Source organism: Pseudophryne corroboree, chromosome 8 (assembly GCF_028390025.1).
Source record: "Pseudophryne corroboree isolate aPseCor3 chromosome 8, aPseCor3.hap2, whole genome shotgun sequence".
Classification (NCBI taxonomy): domain Eukaryota; kingdom Metazoa; phylum Chordata; class Amphibia; order Anura; family Myobatrachidae; genus Pseudophryne; species Pseudophryne corroboree.
The window spans coordinates 287,050,912-287,064,436 of NC_086451.1; the positions used below are offsets into that span (position 1 = coordinate 287,050,912).

At 42.0% G+C, this 13,525-nt stretch overlaps 1 protein-coding gene and 1 pseudogene across 2 annotated transcripts in view; both read right to left on the reverse strand.

Moving 5' to 3' along the window:
• Positions 1-13,525, reverse strand: part of LOC134948964 (synaptotagmin-like protein 4) — a 354,237-nt gene that overhangs the window by 136,986 nt on the left and 203,726 nt on the right. For both annotated transcript variants that reach the window (XM_063937274.1, XM_063937275.1), the window contains exons 2-3: positions 10,449-10,882; positions 7,232-7,383 (exon numbers count right to left, since the gene is read on the reverse strand). In XM_063937274.1, coding sequence (XP_063793344.1) covers positions 7,232-7,383; positions 10,449-10,570 — 274 coding nt within the window. In that variant the 5' untranslated portion in view covers positions 10,571-10,882. The remainder of the gene's footprint in view (positions 1-7,231; positions 7,384-10,448; positions 10,883-13,525) is intronic.
• Positions 661-779, reverse strand: LOC134950015 (5S ribosomal RNA; annotated as a pseudogene).

The following is a 13,525-nucleotide window of genomic DNA, read 5'->3' on the forward strand; positions in this document are numbered from 1 at the left end:
CCAGAGTCAGAGAGCAACTTAGAAGAAAAAATGGCTTACAGAAGACTCTTGTATGGGTGCACTCTTGTATTTATGTAGTTATATGACTAATTATTAAAACTTAACTTTTATTAGATAATCATTTTAAGATGAATCCACACTCTCATATTCCACCACGGTTAATTGATAGAACAAAAACACTTAAATGAGTATAAAGAATAAAGAATGAAAAATTATTATAAAAATTGGAAATGTTCTGGTTAGTCTATCCTTACCGACTTATAGGGAGATGTAGACACTATGGTTCTACACCCAAATCCTATCCAACCAGCACAAGCAGAGCTTGTTTTAATAAGACCTCATTGGGTCATGGTTGACCGGACCAATATTATTAGGAGTATGAATCCTAATAAATTACATGTGCATGGGGACGTGTCTTCTATAGTGCCTCGTGGTTGTATGTATCGGGCTTTGGGGATTTATCCTAGATATGGGGGAAGAAAGCCATGGGAAAAAAAGGGGATCAGATTATGGGGGAAGGGGAAGAAGGAAGGGGGGAGGGGAAAAAAAAGAAGATGGGCGGAGGAAAAGGAGGAGAAAGAACGGGAAAGGAAAAATGGAAGGAAAAGAGAGAGAAAAATGTGGTGATCCTGCAGTTGGTATATGGTCGGGATGGGTCACAAATTACAACACCAGGTATTCTCTGGGGGTCCCCCTCACAGATACTGACCCAGCCCACCACCGTTTTGCTTCCAAGATCGGACGAGATCGGGCTCTGTCGGTGGGGTATGGTAGTAATTGTTAGACACAAATTGGTCGACTCACCAATGAGAGTGCATCTAGTAAAGATTTAGAAAGAAAAAGAAACAGGTTGCAGATCTGCTGTCTATGTTAGGCACAGGGTTAACCTGTGAATCATAGATGAGAGTCTGCGGATATAAGAAAATGATAGAATACACAGTATCAAAGATAGAACTATGGGGTATATGCAATTGCGGTCGAATTCCCGAAAATGTCGGAAAACGGGACATTTTCGCAAAAAAAAAAATTCCACAATGCAATACAGTACTTTTCGTCAAAAAAACGGACTTTCCAAATTCGACTTTTTGAAATTCGACATTTGACAAATTCGACATTTCTGCAATGGTACAAATGCGGCATTTCGACAAAAGTAACTTCAATTGAAGATTGTAAATTCGACAACAGTGCTTTTAGACAGTAAATTCGTCATTTTCAATCCGCCACACTTTGCTGGCGGAATCTAATAAAAAAATTTAAAAACATGGTTTTTTGTGTTTGTTTTATTGGTAATAGCATATCTATTTATATTAGAAGGGATTAGGTACTTGGTTTGTCTATTTAGGAGGCACAAGTATTATTTATATATTTTTAAAAAATATTTTAATTTTAATTTTATTTTTTAATGGAATGGGGTAAAAATCAGAAAAAAAAATGCGTGGGGTCCCCCCTCCTAAGCATAACCAGCCTCGGGCTCTTTGAGCCGGTCCTGGTTGCCAAAATACGGGGGGAAAAATGACACGGGATCCCCCGTATTTTAACAACCAGCACCGGGCTCTGCGCCTGGTCCTGGTGCAAAAAATACGGGGGACAAAAAGAGTAGGGGTCCCCCGTATTTTTTGTACCAGCACCGAGCTCCACTAGCTGGACAGATAATGCCACAGCCGGGGGACACTTTTATACCGCTCCCTGCGGCCGTGGCATTAAATACCCAACTAGTCACCCCTGGCTGGGGTACCCTGGAGGAGTGGGGACCCCTTCAATCAAGGGGTCCCCCCCCAGCCACCCAAGGGCCAGGGGTGAAGCCCGAGGCTGTCCCCCCCATCCATGGGCTGCGGATGGGGGACTGATAGCCTTGTTGAAAATGTAAGAATATTGTTTTTTGCAGAAGTACTACAAGTCCTAGCAAGCCTCCCCCGCAAGTCGGTACTTGGAGAACCACAAGTACCAGCATGCGGGGGGGGAAACGGGCCCGCTGGTACCTGTAGTTCCACTGCAAAAAAAATACCCCCCAAAAAACAGGACACAGACACCGTGAAAGTATAACTTTATTACATACATGCCGACACACATACTTACCTATGTTGACACGCCGACTCTGGCCATGTCTCCAAAGTCGACGTCCGGGGTACCTGAAAATAAAATTATACTTGGCAAAACAAAAAAACGCATTTACCCGAACCAGACGGACTGAAAGGGGTCCCATGCAGAGACCCCCAGTGACTCCTGTCACAGAAGGTCCCTTCAGTCAATCAGGAAGCGCCACTTCGTGGCACTCTCCTGATTGGCTTTGCGCGTCTGAGCTGGCAGACAGCGCATCGCACAGCTCCCTCCATTAGTTTCAATGGTGGGAACTTTGCGGTCAGCGGTGGGGTTACCCACTGACCGCAAAGTTCCCACCATTGAAGATAATGGAGGGGTCTGTGCGTTGCGCGTCTGACAGCTCCGACGCGCATACAGCCAATCAGGAGAGTGCCACGACGTGGCGCTTCCTCATTGGCTGAAGGGACCTTCTGTGACAGGAGTCATGGGGGGTCTCTGCATTCGGGGGAAAGGGGTCCCATGTGTAAACATGGGACCCCTTTCAGTCCGTCTGGTTTGGGTAAATGCGTTTTTTTGTTTTGCCAAGTACGTGGATTACAATAAAAGAACCGGACACTGGATCAGGTGAGTATAATTTTATTTTCAGGTACCCCGGACGTCGACATTGGAGACGTGGCCAGAGTAGGCGTGTCAACATAGGTAAGTATGTGTGTCGGCATGTATGTAATAAAGTTATACTTTCACGGTGTCTGTCGTTTTTTTGGGGGTATTTTTTTTTGCAGTAGAACTACAGGTACCAGCGGGCCGGTTTCCCCCCCACATACTGGTACTTGTGGTTCTCCAAGTACCGGCTTGCGGTGGAGGCTTGCTGGGACTTGTAGTTCTTCTGCAAAAAAAAACAATATTCTTTCATTTTTACACATGGCTATCAGCCCCCCATCCGCAGCCCATGGATGGGGGGGACAGCCTCGGACTTCACCCCTGGCCCTTGGGTGGCTGGGGGGGGACCCCTTGATTGAAGGGGTCCCCACTCCTCCAGGGTACCCCGGCCAGGGGTGACTAGTTGGGTATTTAATGCCACGGCCGCAGGGAGCGGTATAAAAGTGTCCCCCGGATGTGGCATTATCTGTCCAGCTAGTGGAGCCCGGTTCTGGTACAAAAAATACGGGGGGACCCCTACTCTTTTTGTCCCCCGTATTTTTTGCACCAGGACCAGGCGCAGAGCCCGGTGCTGGTTGTTAAAATACGGGGGATCCCCTGTCATTTTTCCCCCCGTATTTTGGCAACCAGGACCGGCTCAAAGAGCCCGAGGCTGGTTATGCTTAGGAGGGGGGACCCCACGCAAAAAAATTTCGGGTTTTTTACAGTTTTTTAAACATTTTTACAAATCTAATCAAAATCCGTCAAATCGGCCGTTTTTCGACAGCGGGACTGTCGAATTCGTTTTTTATTGAATATGTCGAATTCCGGCACCCACCTGCCGGAATTCGACGGTCGAATTGTGTCGAATTTAAAAACGGGCGAAAGAGTGCAGCAATTCGCCCGGAATTGCATATACCCTATATCTGGTATAAACCTGAGTCTTTGTATAGGCACTACCGTCAGTTTTGATATTTGGATGCACACTCTTGTAATTCAAAATACTGTAATATACTGGAAAACCATGGAGTGTGTGGAGATTCAATATTCTGACATTCTACCTTAAATACAAATCAATTGCAGAAGCACACAGACAAAGGTAAGTGCTCATTTGCACCAACTGTTCCCACATGCAGGCACAAAACCAATTGAGTCACAATGCAGGGCTGTTTATATTGTAATGGACAGCCACTGAGAAAGGGTATGTCCAGAAAATATTAGTGTCCCTAAGCCCTGTTTTTGCACAGGCACTAGGGTTAGATTTTGTATTTAGATGCACACTCCAGGAAACCATTCCATGGGGTGTGTGTGGAGATTCAGTATTCTGACATTCTGCCTTCAATACAAATCTATTACTGAAGCACACAGACAGTGATAAGTGCCCAATTGCACCACTGTTCCCACATGCAGGCACAGACAATTGAATCACAATGCAGGGCTGTTTGTATTATACTGGACAGCCACTGAAGAAGGGGATATGTCCAGAAAAGTATCAGTGTCCCAGAAAACCTGTCGATTTCATAGGGATTTCAATTTAAAACACCCCGTGCAGTTAAGTAATACCGATTCATGTAGGATATTACATATATCACTATTGCTACAATTGATGTAATATTGTATCAATAGTGTCTACATCTCCCTATAAGTCTATAAGGATAGACTAACCAGAACATTTCCAATTTTTATAATAATTTTTCATTCTTTATTCTTTATACTCATTTAAGTTTTTTTGTACTATCAATTAACCGTGGTGGAAAATGAGAGTGTGGATTCAACTTAAAATGATTATCTAATAAAAGTTAAGTTTTAATAATTAGTCATATAACTACATAAATACAAGAGTGCACCCACACAAGAGTCTTCTGTAAGCCATTTTTTCTTCTAACATTGATGATGGGCCATGATTATTGTTTCTTATACATTGACTTCTCAATCCTACACTCTCCTGATGCTTAGAGTTCCCTGACTTTTGGGTGACAATGCATGATGGCAAGATCTTTACTCCTTCAGATTATACATCTACCAAATAGAACTCACTTTCACAATATCATTCTGCCCATACATTTTGGATTACTGTATCTACATTAAAGGGGAATGTAAGAGTTGGTGGGAGAATGCTTTCTTTTTCAGACAGGATAGACGCAAATGGAACCTTAACATCTTGGCAGCAAATTTAGCCATCGCTCTAGAGCTACAAATGGTCCCAAACATGCGTAGATAGAAGGGGTAAAAAAAAAAAATGCGCTATTTCAATTTGATCACATGACCAAGTAAGATTGGATGCTCTACATGTCACTCATGTAATGTGCTCAATTCTTTGTGATTGTGGAAATCGCATCAATTTTCTCACTATCACAGTGGGAAGTTATTTATTTGCTAACTGTGACATCTAAAACCAATTTCTATGTGCATTTCAGTATTTAGATAAAACTCAATTAACCGGAGATTTCAAAAGCACTAAATAACAAAACTGTCACTTGAATGAGAGTTTAGATGCAAATAATACTGTATGCTAATCCTAGGCATCAGTCTACAAGTACTGCATTATATGGTGGTGACTGTGACAATATGCTATTACATAGTGACTTCGTATGTTGGATACTGCTTATCTGCAATGCCTCTTTTCCTCTTACCTGTTTTGATGTGATTGTCTTTATTTAAAAATGAATGTTCTATAGTATTTTCTGTTACACTAGTGCTATAAGTGTAGGGTAGAAGTACTTTATATCACCATTGTGGTCATTTTTGTTACATGGACTTTCCTTGGACTAATCCACAAGGCTGATGATATTACATGGTATAATACACTGACAATATTATAATTTAGGCTAAGTAAAGGGTTTTGTCACAGTAGTCACATGCAATCTAATACTGATGGCTTATTGGTAGCGTAGATGTGTGTATTGTGACAGTGTGACTTCCACCTGGGAACTCTGGGGTTGCACCCATAACAATTCCCCTGGAAGCAGGATCCATCCGCACAACATTGTAATCTACCAGAATGTGAAGCCGTGGAACCTGGGTAACAGCGATATTAGAAATCACCTCAGAGGTTTGTGCCCTACAGTATATTAATGGACTTATCCTGAAAACTTGTGCTTTTATACAGCCTTGGATCTACAGTACTTTTAGACCTTTAATAACCTTATATTTTAGATCGTTATTCCCATTATATTTGTCAGCACAGCCCATTCCTGTTTCCTAAAGACACAGAATATACTGCCCTGCAAGTAAGACGGAACAAACCTTTTCACTCAAATTGTACCTTTTATAAGTAATGGAAGGAATAGAACATAATAAAGCCATTGTTAGTACAGGCTTTGGCATGATTTATGTAAATGAATGGGTTTGGCACTTACAGAAATGGAGGGTGGGAGGTTGTACAGCCCCTTTAATGTTTTATTCACAGTAAGAGAACTTGGATATCCATTTTAAAGGACATTTCTCAGTGCTTAGCTCTAAACCTAATTCAGATTGTGTACACTGAGTATTTCTACCCAGGAAGTTCCGTCTTGTTGGCTGGTGGAACCTGGAAGAAATCAGGTACACGGCAGTAATGAGGTTCCCATATGCAGAGATGAGCGCAGCAGAGCGCTCTTCCGACTCTGGGATCATGGGCCAGAGTCAGAGCTCTATTATAAAAAGTAGGTAAGGGAATGCCAGTATCTGAGGTGAAATAGTTAGTATGAGACTGTTTATATGTCAAAGTACCAGCGCACTGACTCAAATTTAGATATCTGTGCTGAAGCCAATTAAACTACTGAAATAGTGAAGCCCTTCTGAACTTTACTAAGAATATGTACACATAATAATGCTGACACTACACTTAAAAAACTTGCTGTAGACACTGAAATTTAGATCTACTTTAAACTCTTAAATATAAAATGACCGGAGAACACACTAAGAATATGAAAAGAAAAAGTACATACAAGTCTAGTAGTATTGGTCAATTGATAAACCTTAGGAATCAGTGACATTATCAGGGACAAATCTGCAAAACTGATTCTGTTCTCAGGGACTACTGTATTTACATTTGCGGCAGGATGTACTGGAGTCCGAGTTCGCTGGAGGTGCGGATTGGTGGCCGATCTCAGTCGCTTTTTTAAAGGGACAATCACTTAAAAGGCATGGTTTTGCCTTGTAAGTGATTGCCCCTTTAAAAAAACCATCCAAGATTGGCCAGCATCCCGCACCTCCAGCGAACTCGGACTCTGGGGGTAATTCTGAGTTGATCGCAGTAGGAATTTTGTTAGCAGTTGGGCAAAACCATGTGCACTGCAGGGGAGGCAGATATAACATGTACAGAGAGAGTTAGATTTGGGTGTGGTGTGTTCAATCTGCAATCTAAATTGCAGTGTAAAAATAAAGCAGCCAGTATTTACCCTGCACAGAAACAAAATAACCCACCCAAATCTAACTCTTTCTGCACATGTTATATCTGCCTCCCCTGCAGTGCACATGGTTTTGCCCAACTGCTAACAAAATTCCTACTGCGATCAACTTGGAATTACCCCCTCTATTACATCCCGCAGTTGGTATCCATGATACTTACGATGAGCTGGATTCCTTTTCTTCCGAATTGATGCCCTAAGTAGATCAGAGCCCTGTAAGTCCTCCTGGAAACGACGAGACTTCACATCTTGGAACCACTCTCCGGTCACATATTTTTTCTTCTTTTCATCTTTGAGTGATCCCTGAAGACGTCTAATTGGAAACACAGCCTGTTTAACAGTGCCCACAACATACACATATCACGATAAGCCATCAGTCCCTAACAGTTTACAGCTGAAAATTGTATTGGCATTTAACTAATCTTTTGTATTCGTTATGAGATCCCCCTACTGCACTCCCTACTTTAAAGCATTAAAGTAGCCTATATGGATATTACAAGGAACAGAGAAGTGTTGTGACCACATATAATGACGTGACTGCAGCCAAGTGTACAATTACACAGTTCCCGGGAATGGTGACTTCTAATATCCGGAATAATTTACAGTATGGTGTGCATTGTTAATTTTTTGTTATTTTACATTTCTTTATATATAGAGGTGATAGACAAAGAAAAAAAAAAACATTTGCAAAGAAAAGAAATAGCATTCCAAAAAGGAATCAATAATGTAAAATATTGTAATACAAGAACATATTGTAAAAGACACAAAAATTATATAACAAGAGAGGACCTTGGGAAACAAAGGCCAGGTACACATCTAAACAACCGTCAATTTGCCAATGGACAGGATGAATTCCCTTTGTCCCAGACCTTCGGAGATTGCCAGTATACACTGAGCGATTTAATGAACGACGGAACGATCTCTTGTTATATCCTTTATTAAACTGCACGGGGTTCGTACACGATACCTTCTGATTGGCCGTGCAGCACAGCCAACCAGAAGATATTACATCTAACCCGCGGGGTGCGCAATCCTTCGTACACACTAAAAGATATTTTGTTGTTCCAATATGACAAATCATGGCGATATCGTTTAGGTGTGTACCCGGCCTATCAATCAGCATATTGAAAAGCTCTAATTCTCAAAATAAAAATTTGTCAGGCTACCATTTTAGTGAGTGTGTTTTCAGATGACATCAACATATAATAGGAATGAGAGAAGATATGTGTGTATGGGGAATGGGGGGAAGGGGGGTTGTACAAGGTTACAATGTATGACATATATTGTATGCATAGGAAAAAGAACAGCCCAGCGAGCCATTCACACGTATATAATAATACACCAAGCCTATTGTGACATGGAGACTAGTGTCCGTACACTGAGGATGCTAGAGCCATAAAATATCTCCAGAATAAAGGATTGATTTATAGGTAGCTAAACGTACAGGTCTATTCCGATTATTATCTCTCCTATTATAGATTTCTCAGATATCTGCATGGGGAGAGGCACTGCCAACTACTTATACACGTAAAGGATGATCTGCTTTCCAAATAAAGTCTTGAAAGCTTGGGTTGTAAATAAATGCTCTACATGCATGCACGCCATAGTTTCCTACCTGTACATTTATTAAAAGCATAGTAAGAGAAGAGGAATGGAATACTACAGGATGCTCCGTTAGTTCACAAACTGAACACCTATGAGAATTCCTAGCCATCAAGACTGGGTCATTGTATATATACTTTATCGAATATAAATAAATAATGCACAGACAAGGTTTGTAATGGTCCAGTGATCTGGGGAAATAATGGCCCTCATTCCGAGTTGTTCGCTCGCTAGCTGCTTTTAGCAGCATTGCACACGCTAGGCCGCCGCCCTCTGGGAGTGTATCTTAGTTTAGCAGAATAGCGAACGAAAGATTAGCAGAACTGCTACTAAATAATTCTTTGCAGTTTCTGAGTAGCTCCAGACCTACTCCTAGATTGCGATCAGCTCAGTCCGTTTAGTTCCTGGTTTGACGTCACAAACACGCCCTGCGTTCAGCCAGCCACTCCCCCGTTTCTCCAGACACTCCCGCGTTTTTTCCCTGACACGCCTGCGTTTTTAGCACACTCCCGGAAAATGCTCAGTTACCTCCCAGAAACGCCCCTTTCCTGTCAATCATTTACCGATCAGCAGTGCGACAGAAAAGCGTCGCACGAACACCAGCAAATCTACTAAGTTTTGTGTTAAATAACTTAGCGCATGCGCACTGCGTACCATGCGCATGCGCATTTAGCAACAAATCGCAGCATAGCGAAAATCAGCAACGAGCGAACAACTCGGAATGACCACCAATATACATTATATTAACCTATGCAGGAAATAGTTACAGAACAGCGATGGTTAATGGGTGGAATAATTTTTTTTGTCATTTGGACCCTTAAATATTTCTCGAGCTACCTTTCTGAGGTAGTCATACTACAGTTTACGGATCAGTTATGGAATCCCGACATCAGAATTTCCAATGGCTTCCGGGTAAGTATTTTACTCCTGCCCCACCCCTCCCGCAGCCTATGATTTAATCCATGATTTAACCAATTAGTATGAACAAAAGATTGTTTTACAGTGTTTGGGAGCAAATGGTAATTGTCATTTGCTCACATCCATTGCAAGATTTTCATTGCAACCATCCAGAGCTGGCAGATAATCTGCCAGATAGTGTATGCCCAGCTTTACACGTATCCTGGCTATAGTAGAGCAATTCCATAAACAACCTATTTCTACATCAAAACTAGAGAAAACGAAATAGATTTATTCCAGACAACACAGTCTGCAAATCAGTGATGAAGAGCAAGCTGCCATCACCTGCGGCCACCCGCTCCTTCCTGTTTTGCCGACAGACTTGCTTGTTACAAGCTTGTAATGCTTATTCAAAATACCAGCTGATTTGTTACTACAGATTTGTGTCTCTTTCATTAGTTAAATAATTTGATTTAAATTAATATTGAGATTGAGAGTAATTTGCTGCCCTTTGAAGTTCAGAGGGCAATCGAATACGGCCTTGATGTGTTTCAGGTTTTCTATCACTTCTCTAAATATATACATTTAAATGTATGTTGCGGTTTACATTCTGCACTGATGCAAAATCAATAAGTTGTTAGTCTTTATTTAGGAACTTACTGTTTCCAAGCTGGCATGGGTTAAGAGTACATAAAAACAAATTATAATTTTTGTTCATGAACTGTGCTTCATAGTAGACAGACATGCTGAAATTGTAGGACAGGTACTGATGGGAATTCTGTCAGGTGTTATTTGAACCATTTAGGTTTAGATTGGTTAATGGTGTTAAGCGCTGTGCAAAGAATTTGATAGAATTTATTATTTGATATTGAGTCTTACCTGATACGGTCGCTGTCCTTCTTCTGTAGGTCAGCATCTCTCTGCAGGACTTTCATCAGCTTGTCATACTCCTCCTCTGTTAGGAAGCTGAGGTCCAGCATTGTGCCTGAGCTGTTCTTCATTGTAAGCAAAAACAGTAACTACTACTTCAAATCTAGCTGGTAAACGTTAACCATAGAGTGTTTTCTGCGTTAAGTCAGAAGCAGAATATAACATTTCTTTGAAAAACAAGGTTAGTATGTGCTGAACATGTGGAAATTTGGCTGCTTCATCTTCTCCATTTAGTTGCTGTCCATAAATAATGAAGGATAATTTCCATCCACTTTCCCAAATGCAGTCACTGTGTTTCCAAGTAACGCAAGCAGACTACAGTGGTCCCCATTGTCCTCAAGTAATAAGGTTTAGGGTCCACACACCAGACGTCAGTTTTTTTTCTGTGAAGGAAACAAGCAGCGTTATAAACTGGTTTGGTTACTGCAAAGAGAAAATATAGAATCTTTCTAGATTTAGATCAGCATGACATATGGCGAGTGAATGTGTACATTGGGGGCGGATATTTGCTCGTCGGTACAAGTTCCAAAGAAAGCTACAGTATCCTGCTTATTCTGAAGGTGCTGGCAAATCCTGCCAAGGTACAGTAACTGCATGCTGTGGTATCAGCTCTGTCAAAGTAAGTGTACGGGAAAAGCAAACAGCGAAAACCCAGGACATCTTATGAAGGGAAAAAAAAGCCTATGTCAATACGAAACACAGAACAACATTGCGCAGGCCAATTGTCAAATTCCAAGGTCACCCAGAGCATTTGTTAAGGATATGATGCCAGATGAAATCAGGAAGCCAGGTGAAATCATGTAGCGTTATTATTAATGGCAATAAGTCAGTAAAAGTCTGTGTGATTTTACTGCTCAAATCTAGACACTTGTCTGCTCAGTAGAAGAGGGAGTGTCTACCTGCCCTACCACTTTTATCATCCTGCACACCAACAATAGCAGTAATCCTTTTACTCATCATAGCCTCCAGCCATATCCTAAAATATACCATCAGCAAACCCTTTGTGGACGTACCATTACAACACTGTGGCAGTTAACGATAGCTCTATGAAACCCAGTGATAGGATTTCCATGATGCAAAGTGACCTTACCCAGCCCAGATCATCTAAAGCTGTTTGAACAATTGCTGGTGGGGTGCCAACGGTGTCTGCTCTTGATGTCTGGCATAGAAGAAGTTACAAAAATAGAATAATTGCATAAAACATAAAAGCTGAACTGATGTTTGTATGTTGAGAAACTCTTACATCTAAAAAAAAATAACATCGTTTTATGAGTTTTTCAACGTATAAATATCAGTTCAGCTTTTTTCTACTAGCAGAATGCTCCACTTGTCATCAGATGTTTCAATTTTTTCTGGCGCATTTCTTCAATCACCATGTGCATAAATCCCCTCCACTGTCACTGGGCTGCTTCAGAAACAGAAGCCAATGATAGGCTTGGAAAGAGGCTGTTATATATAAGGTGGAAGAAAGGTGAAACTATTGACGCTGAACATATTCTGACTGATCTGGTTGTTGAAGAGGTCGCTGCACTCTGAAAGCAAATTGTAATATGTAACAGTAGTATTTCATGTATTCCAGTAAAAAAGAGACTGAGTTCTCAAGATTTGCCTCGAGCCCAGTGAACATAACTTGATGGTGAACGTACTGTAGTGCACAATGGTCCCTTTAGAGAGTGCTGTGCATCACTTACTTATATCAATGTCCCAGGATTATCTAAAGTAATGTGGAAGTGGTGGGAGAACCGTAAGCAAACTGGTTGGGGTGGGAGTGTAATCTAACTAAACAGACAGCTGGAAGTTGGGCGTGTGAGATCTATTAACTGAGTGCTGGCAGATGAGTTGTATTGTTTGTATTTGTGCAGCAGAAAGCCGTCAGTAGGGTTTTTTGTTTTAGCAATATACAGTATAACTATATGTGTGTGTAGGCATTATATGGTATAAAATTAGGCATGTCTGTGCAGCCTGTTGGCATGTGTGTCTATGCAAGTTATAGCTTTCATAGACACCTGTAATATGTGGCTGCCAATGGTTGGTTATCTCTTGCAATGTATGCCAAGCACTGGTGGATAGTTCTCTGGAATATATGAGTGTAAGACAATAGAAGCAAATTGTGTGGTAGGGCAGCAGACTGCACGGTAGCAGGGTGGAGAGTTCTGTAATAGCGACCCAGCAACTTTTCCTTCTCGGGCCTCTGCTGTGCAACATTGTAGCAAAATGTGTGTATATGGAACATAATATAGAGCTGTACCCAACATAACATCATCAAGCAAACTTTTGTCCAGTCACGGATATTATCTTCTCCTATTCCAACAGTAGTATCAGTTGGGAGCCTTTGAAAGCAACATATTTCCAGCCAAAGAAATGCAGACATTTTTTTAATGGGATACAGTACACCTGCTACCAAGAAAAAACTATGGGGGTCATTCTGACCCGATCGCTCACTGCAGTGTATCGCAGCGCAGCAATCGGGTCGGAACTGCAGCGCTGAGGCAGAGGCGGTCATTGGGCGGGAGGGGGCTGGACGGAGGCGTTAAGCCGCTGTTTAGGGGGCGCGGTCCGGCCAACGTAGGCGTGGCCGGACCGCTGGGGGGGCTGGCCGCGGCGGCTGCGTGACGTCACACGCAGCTGCTGCGACCCGGGACAGTGAAGAGGTTCTCCCGGCCAGCTGCGCTGGTAGGGAGTAACTCCTGAGATGCAAAAGCATCGCCGCTGTGCAACGCTTTTGCATTTCTGTGGGGGGTACGGCACTGACATGCGGGGCGGACTAGCCCTGTGCTGGGCGTCCCCCTGCATGGCTGAGTGCCTGATCGTAGCTGTGCTAAATTTAGCACAGCTACGATCAACTCGGAATGACCCCCTATGTACAGTACATTGTGAAAACAAAGCATGAACTCCACTTGCCTGGACTGAGTAAAAAAATGCATTACAAATAGTGAAAATTGCTCTCTCCATTGAAGTGAAAAGTGTCTACGGTAAGGTTCAAAAAAGAGTACTTCTGAAATACATTACTACTTATTGGATATACG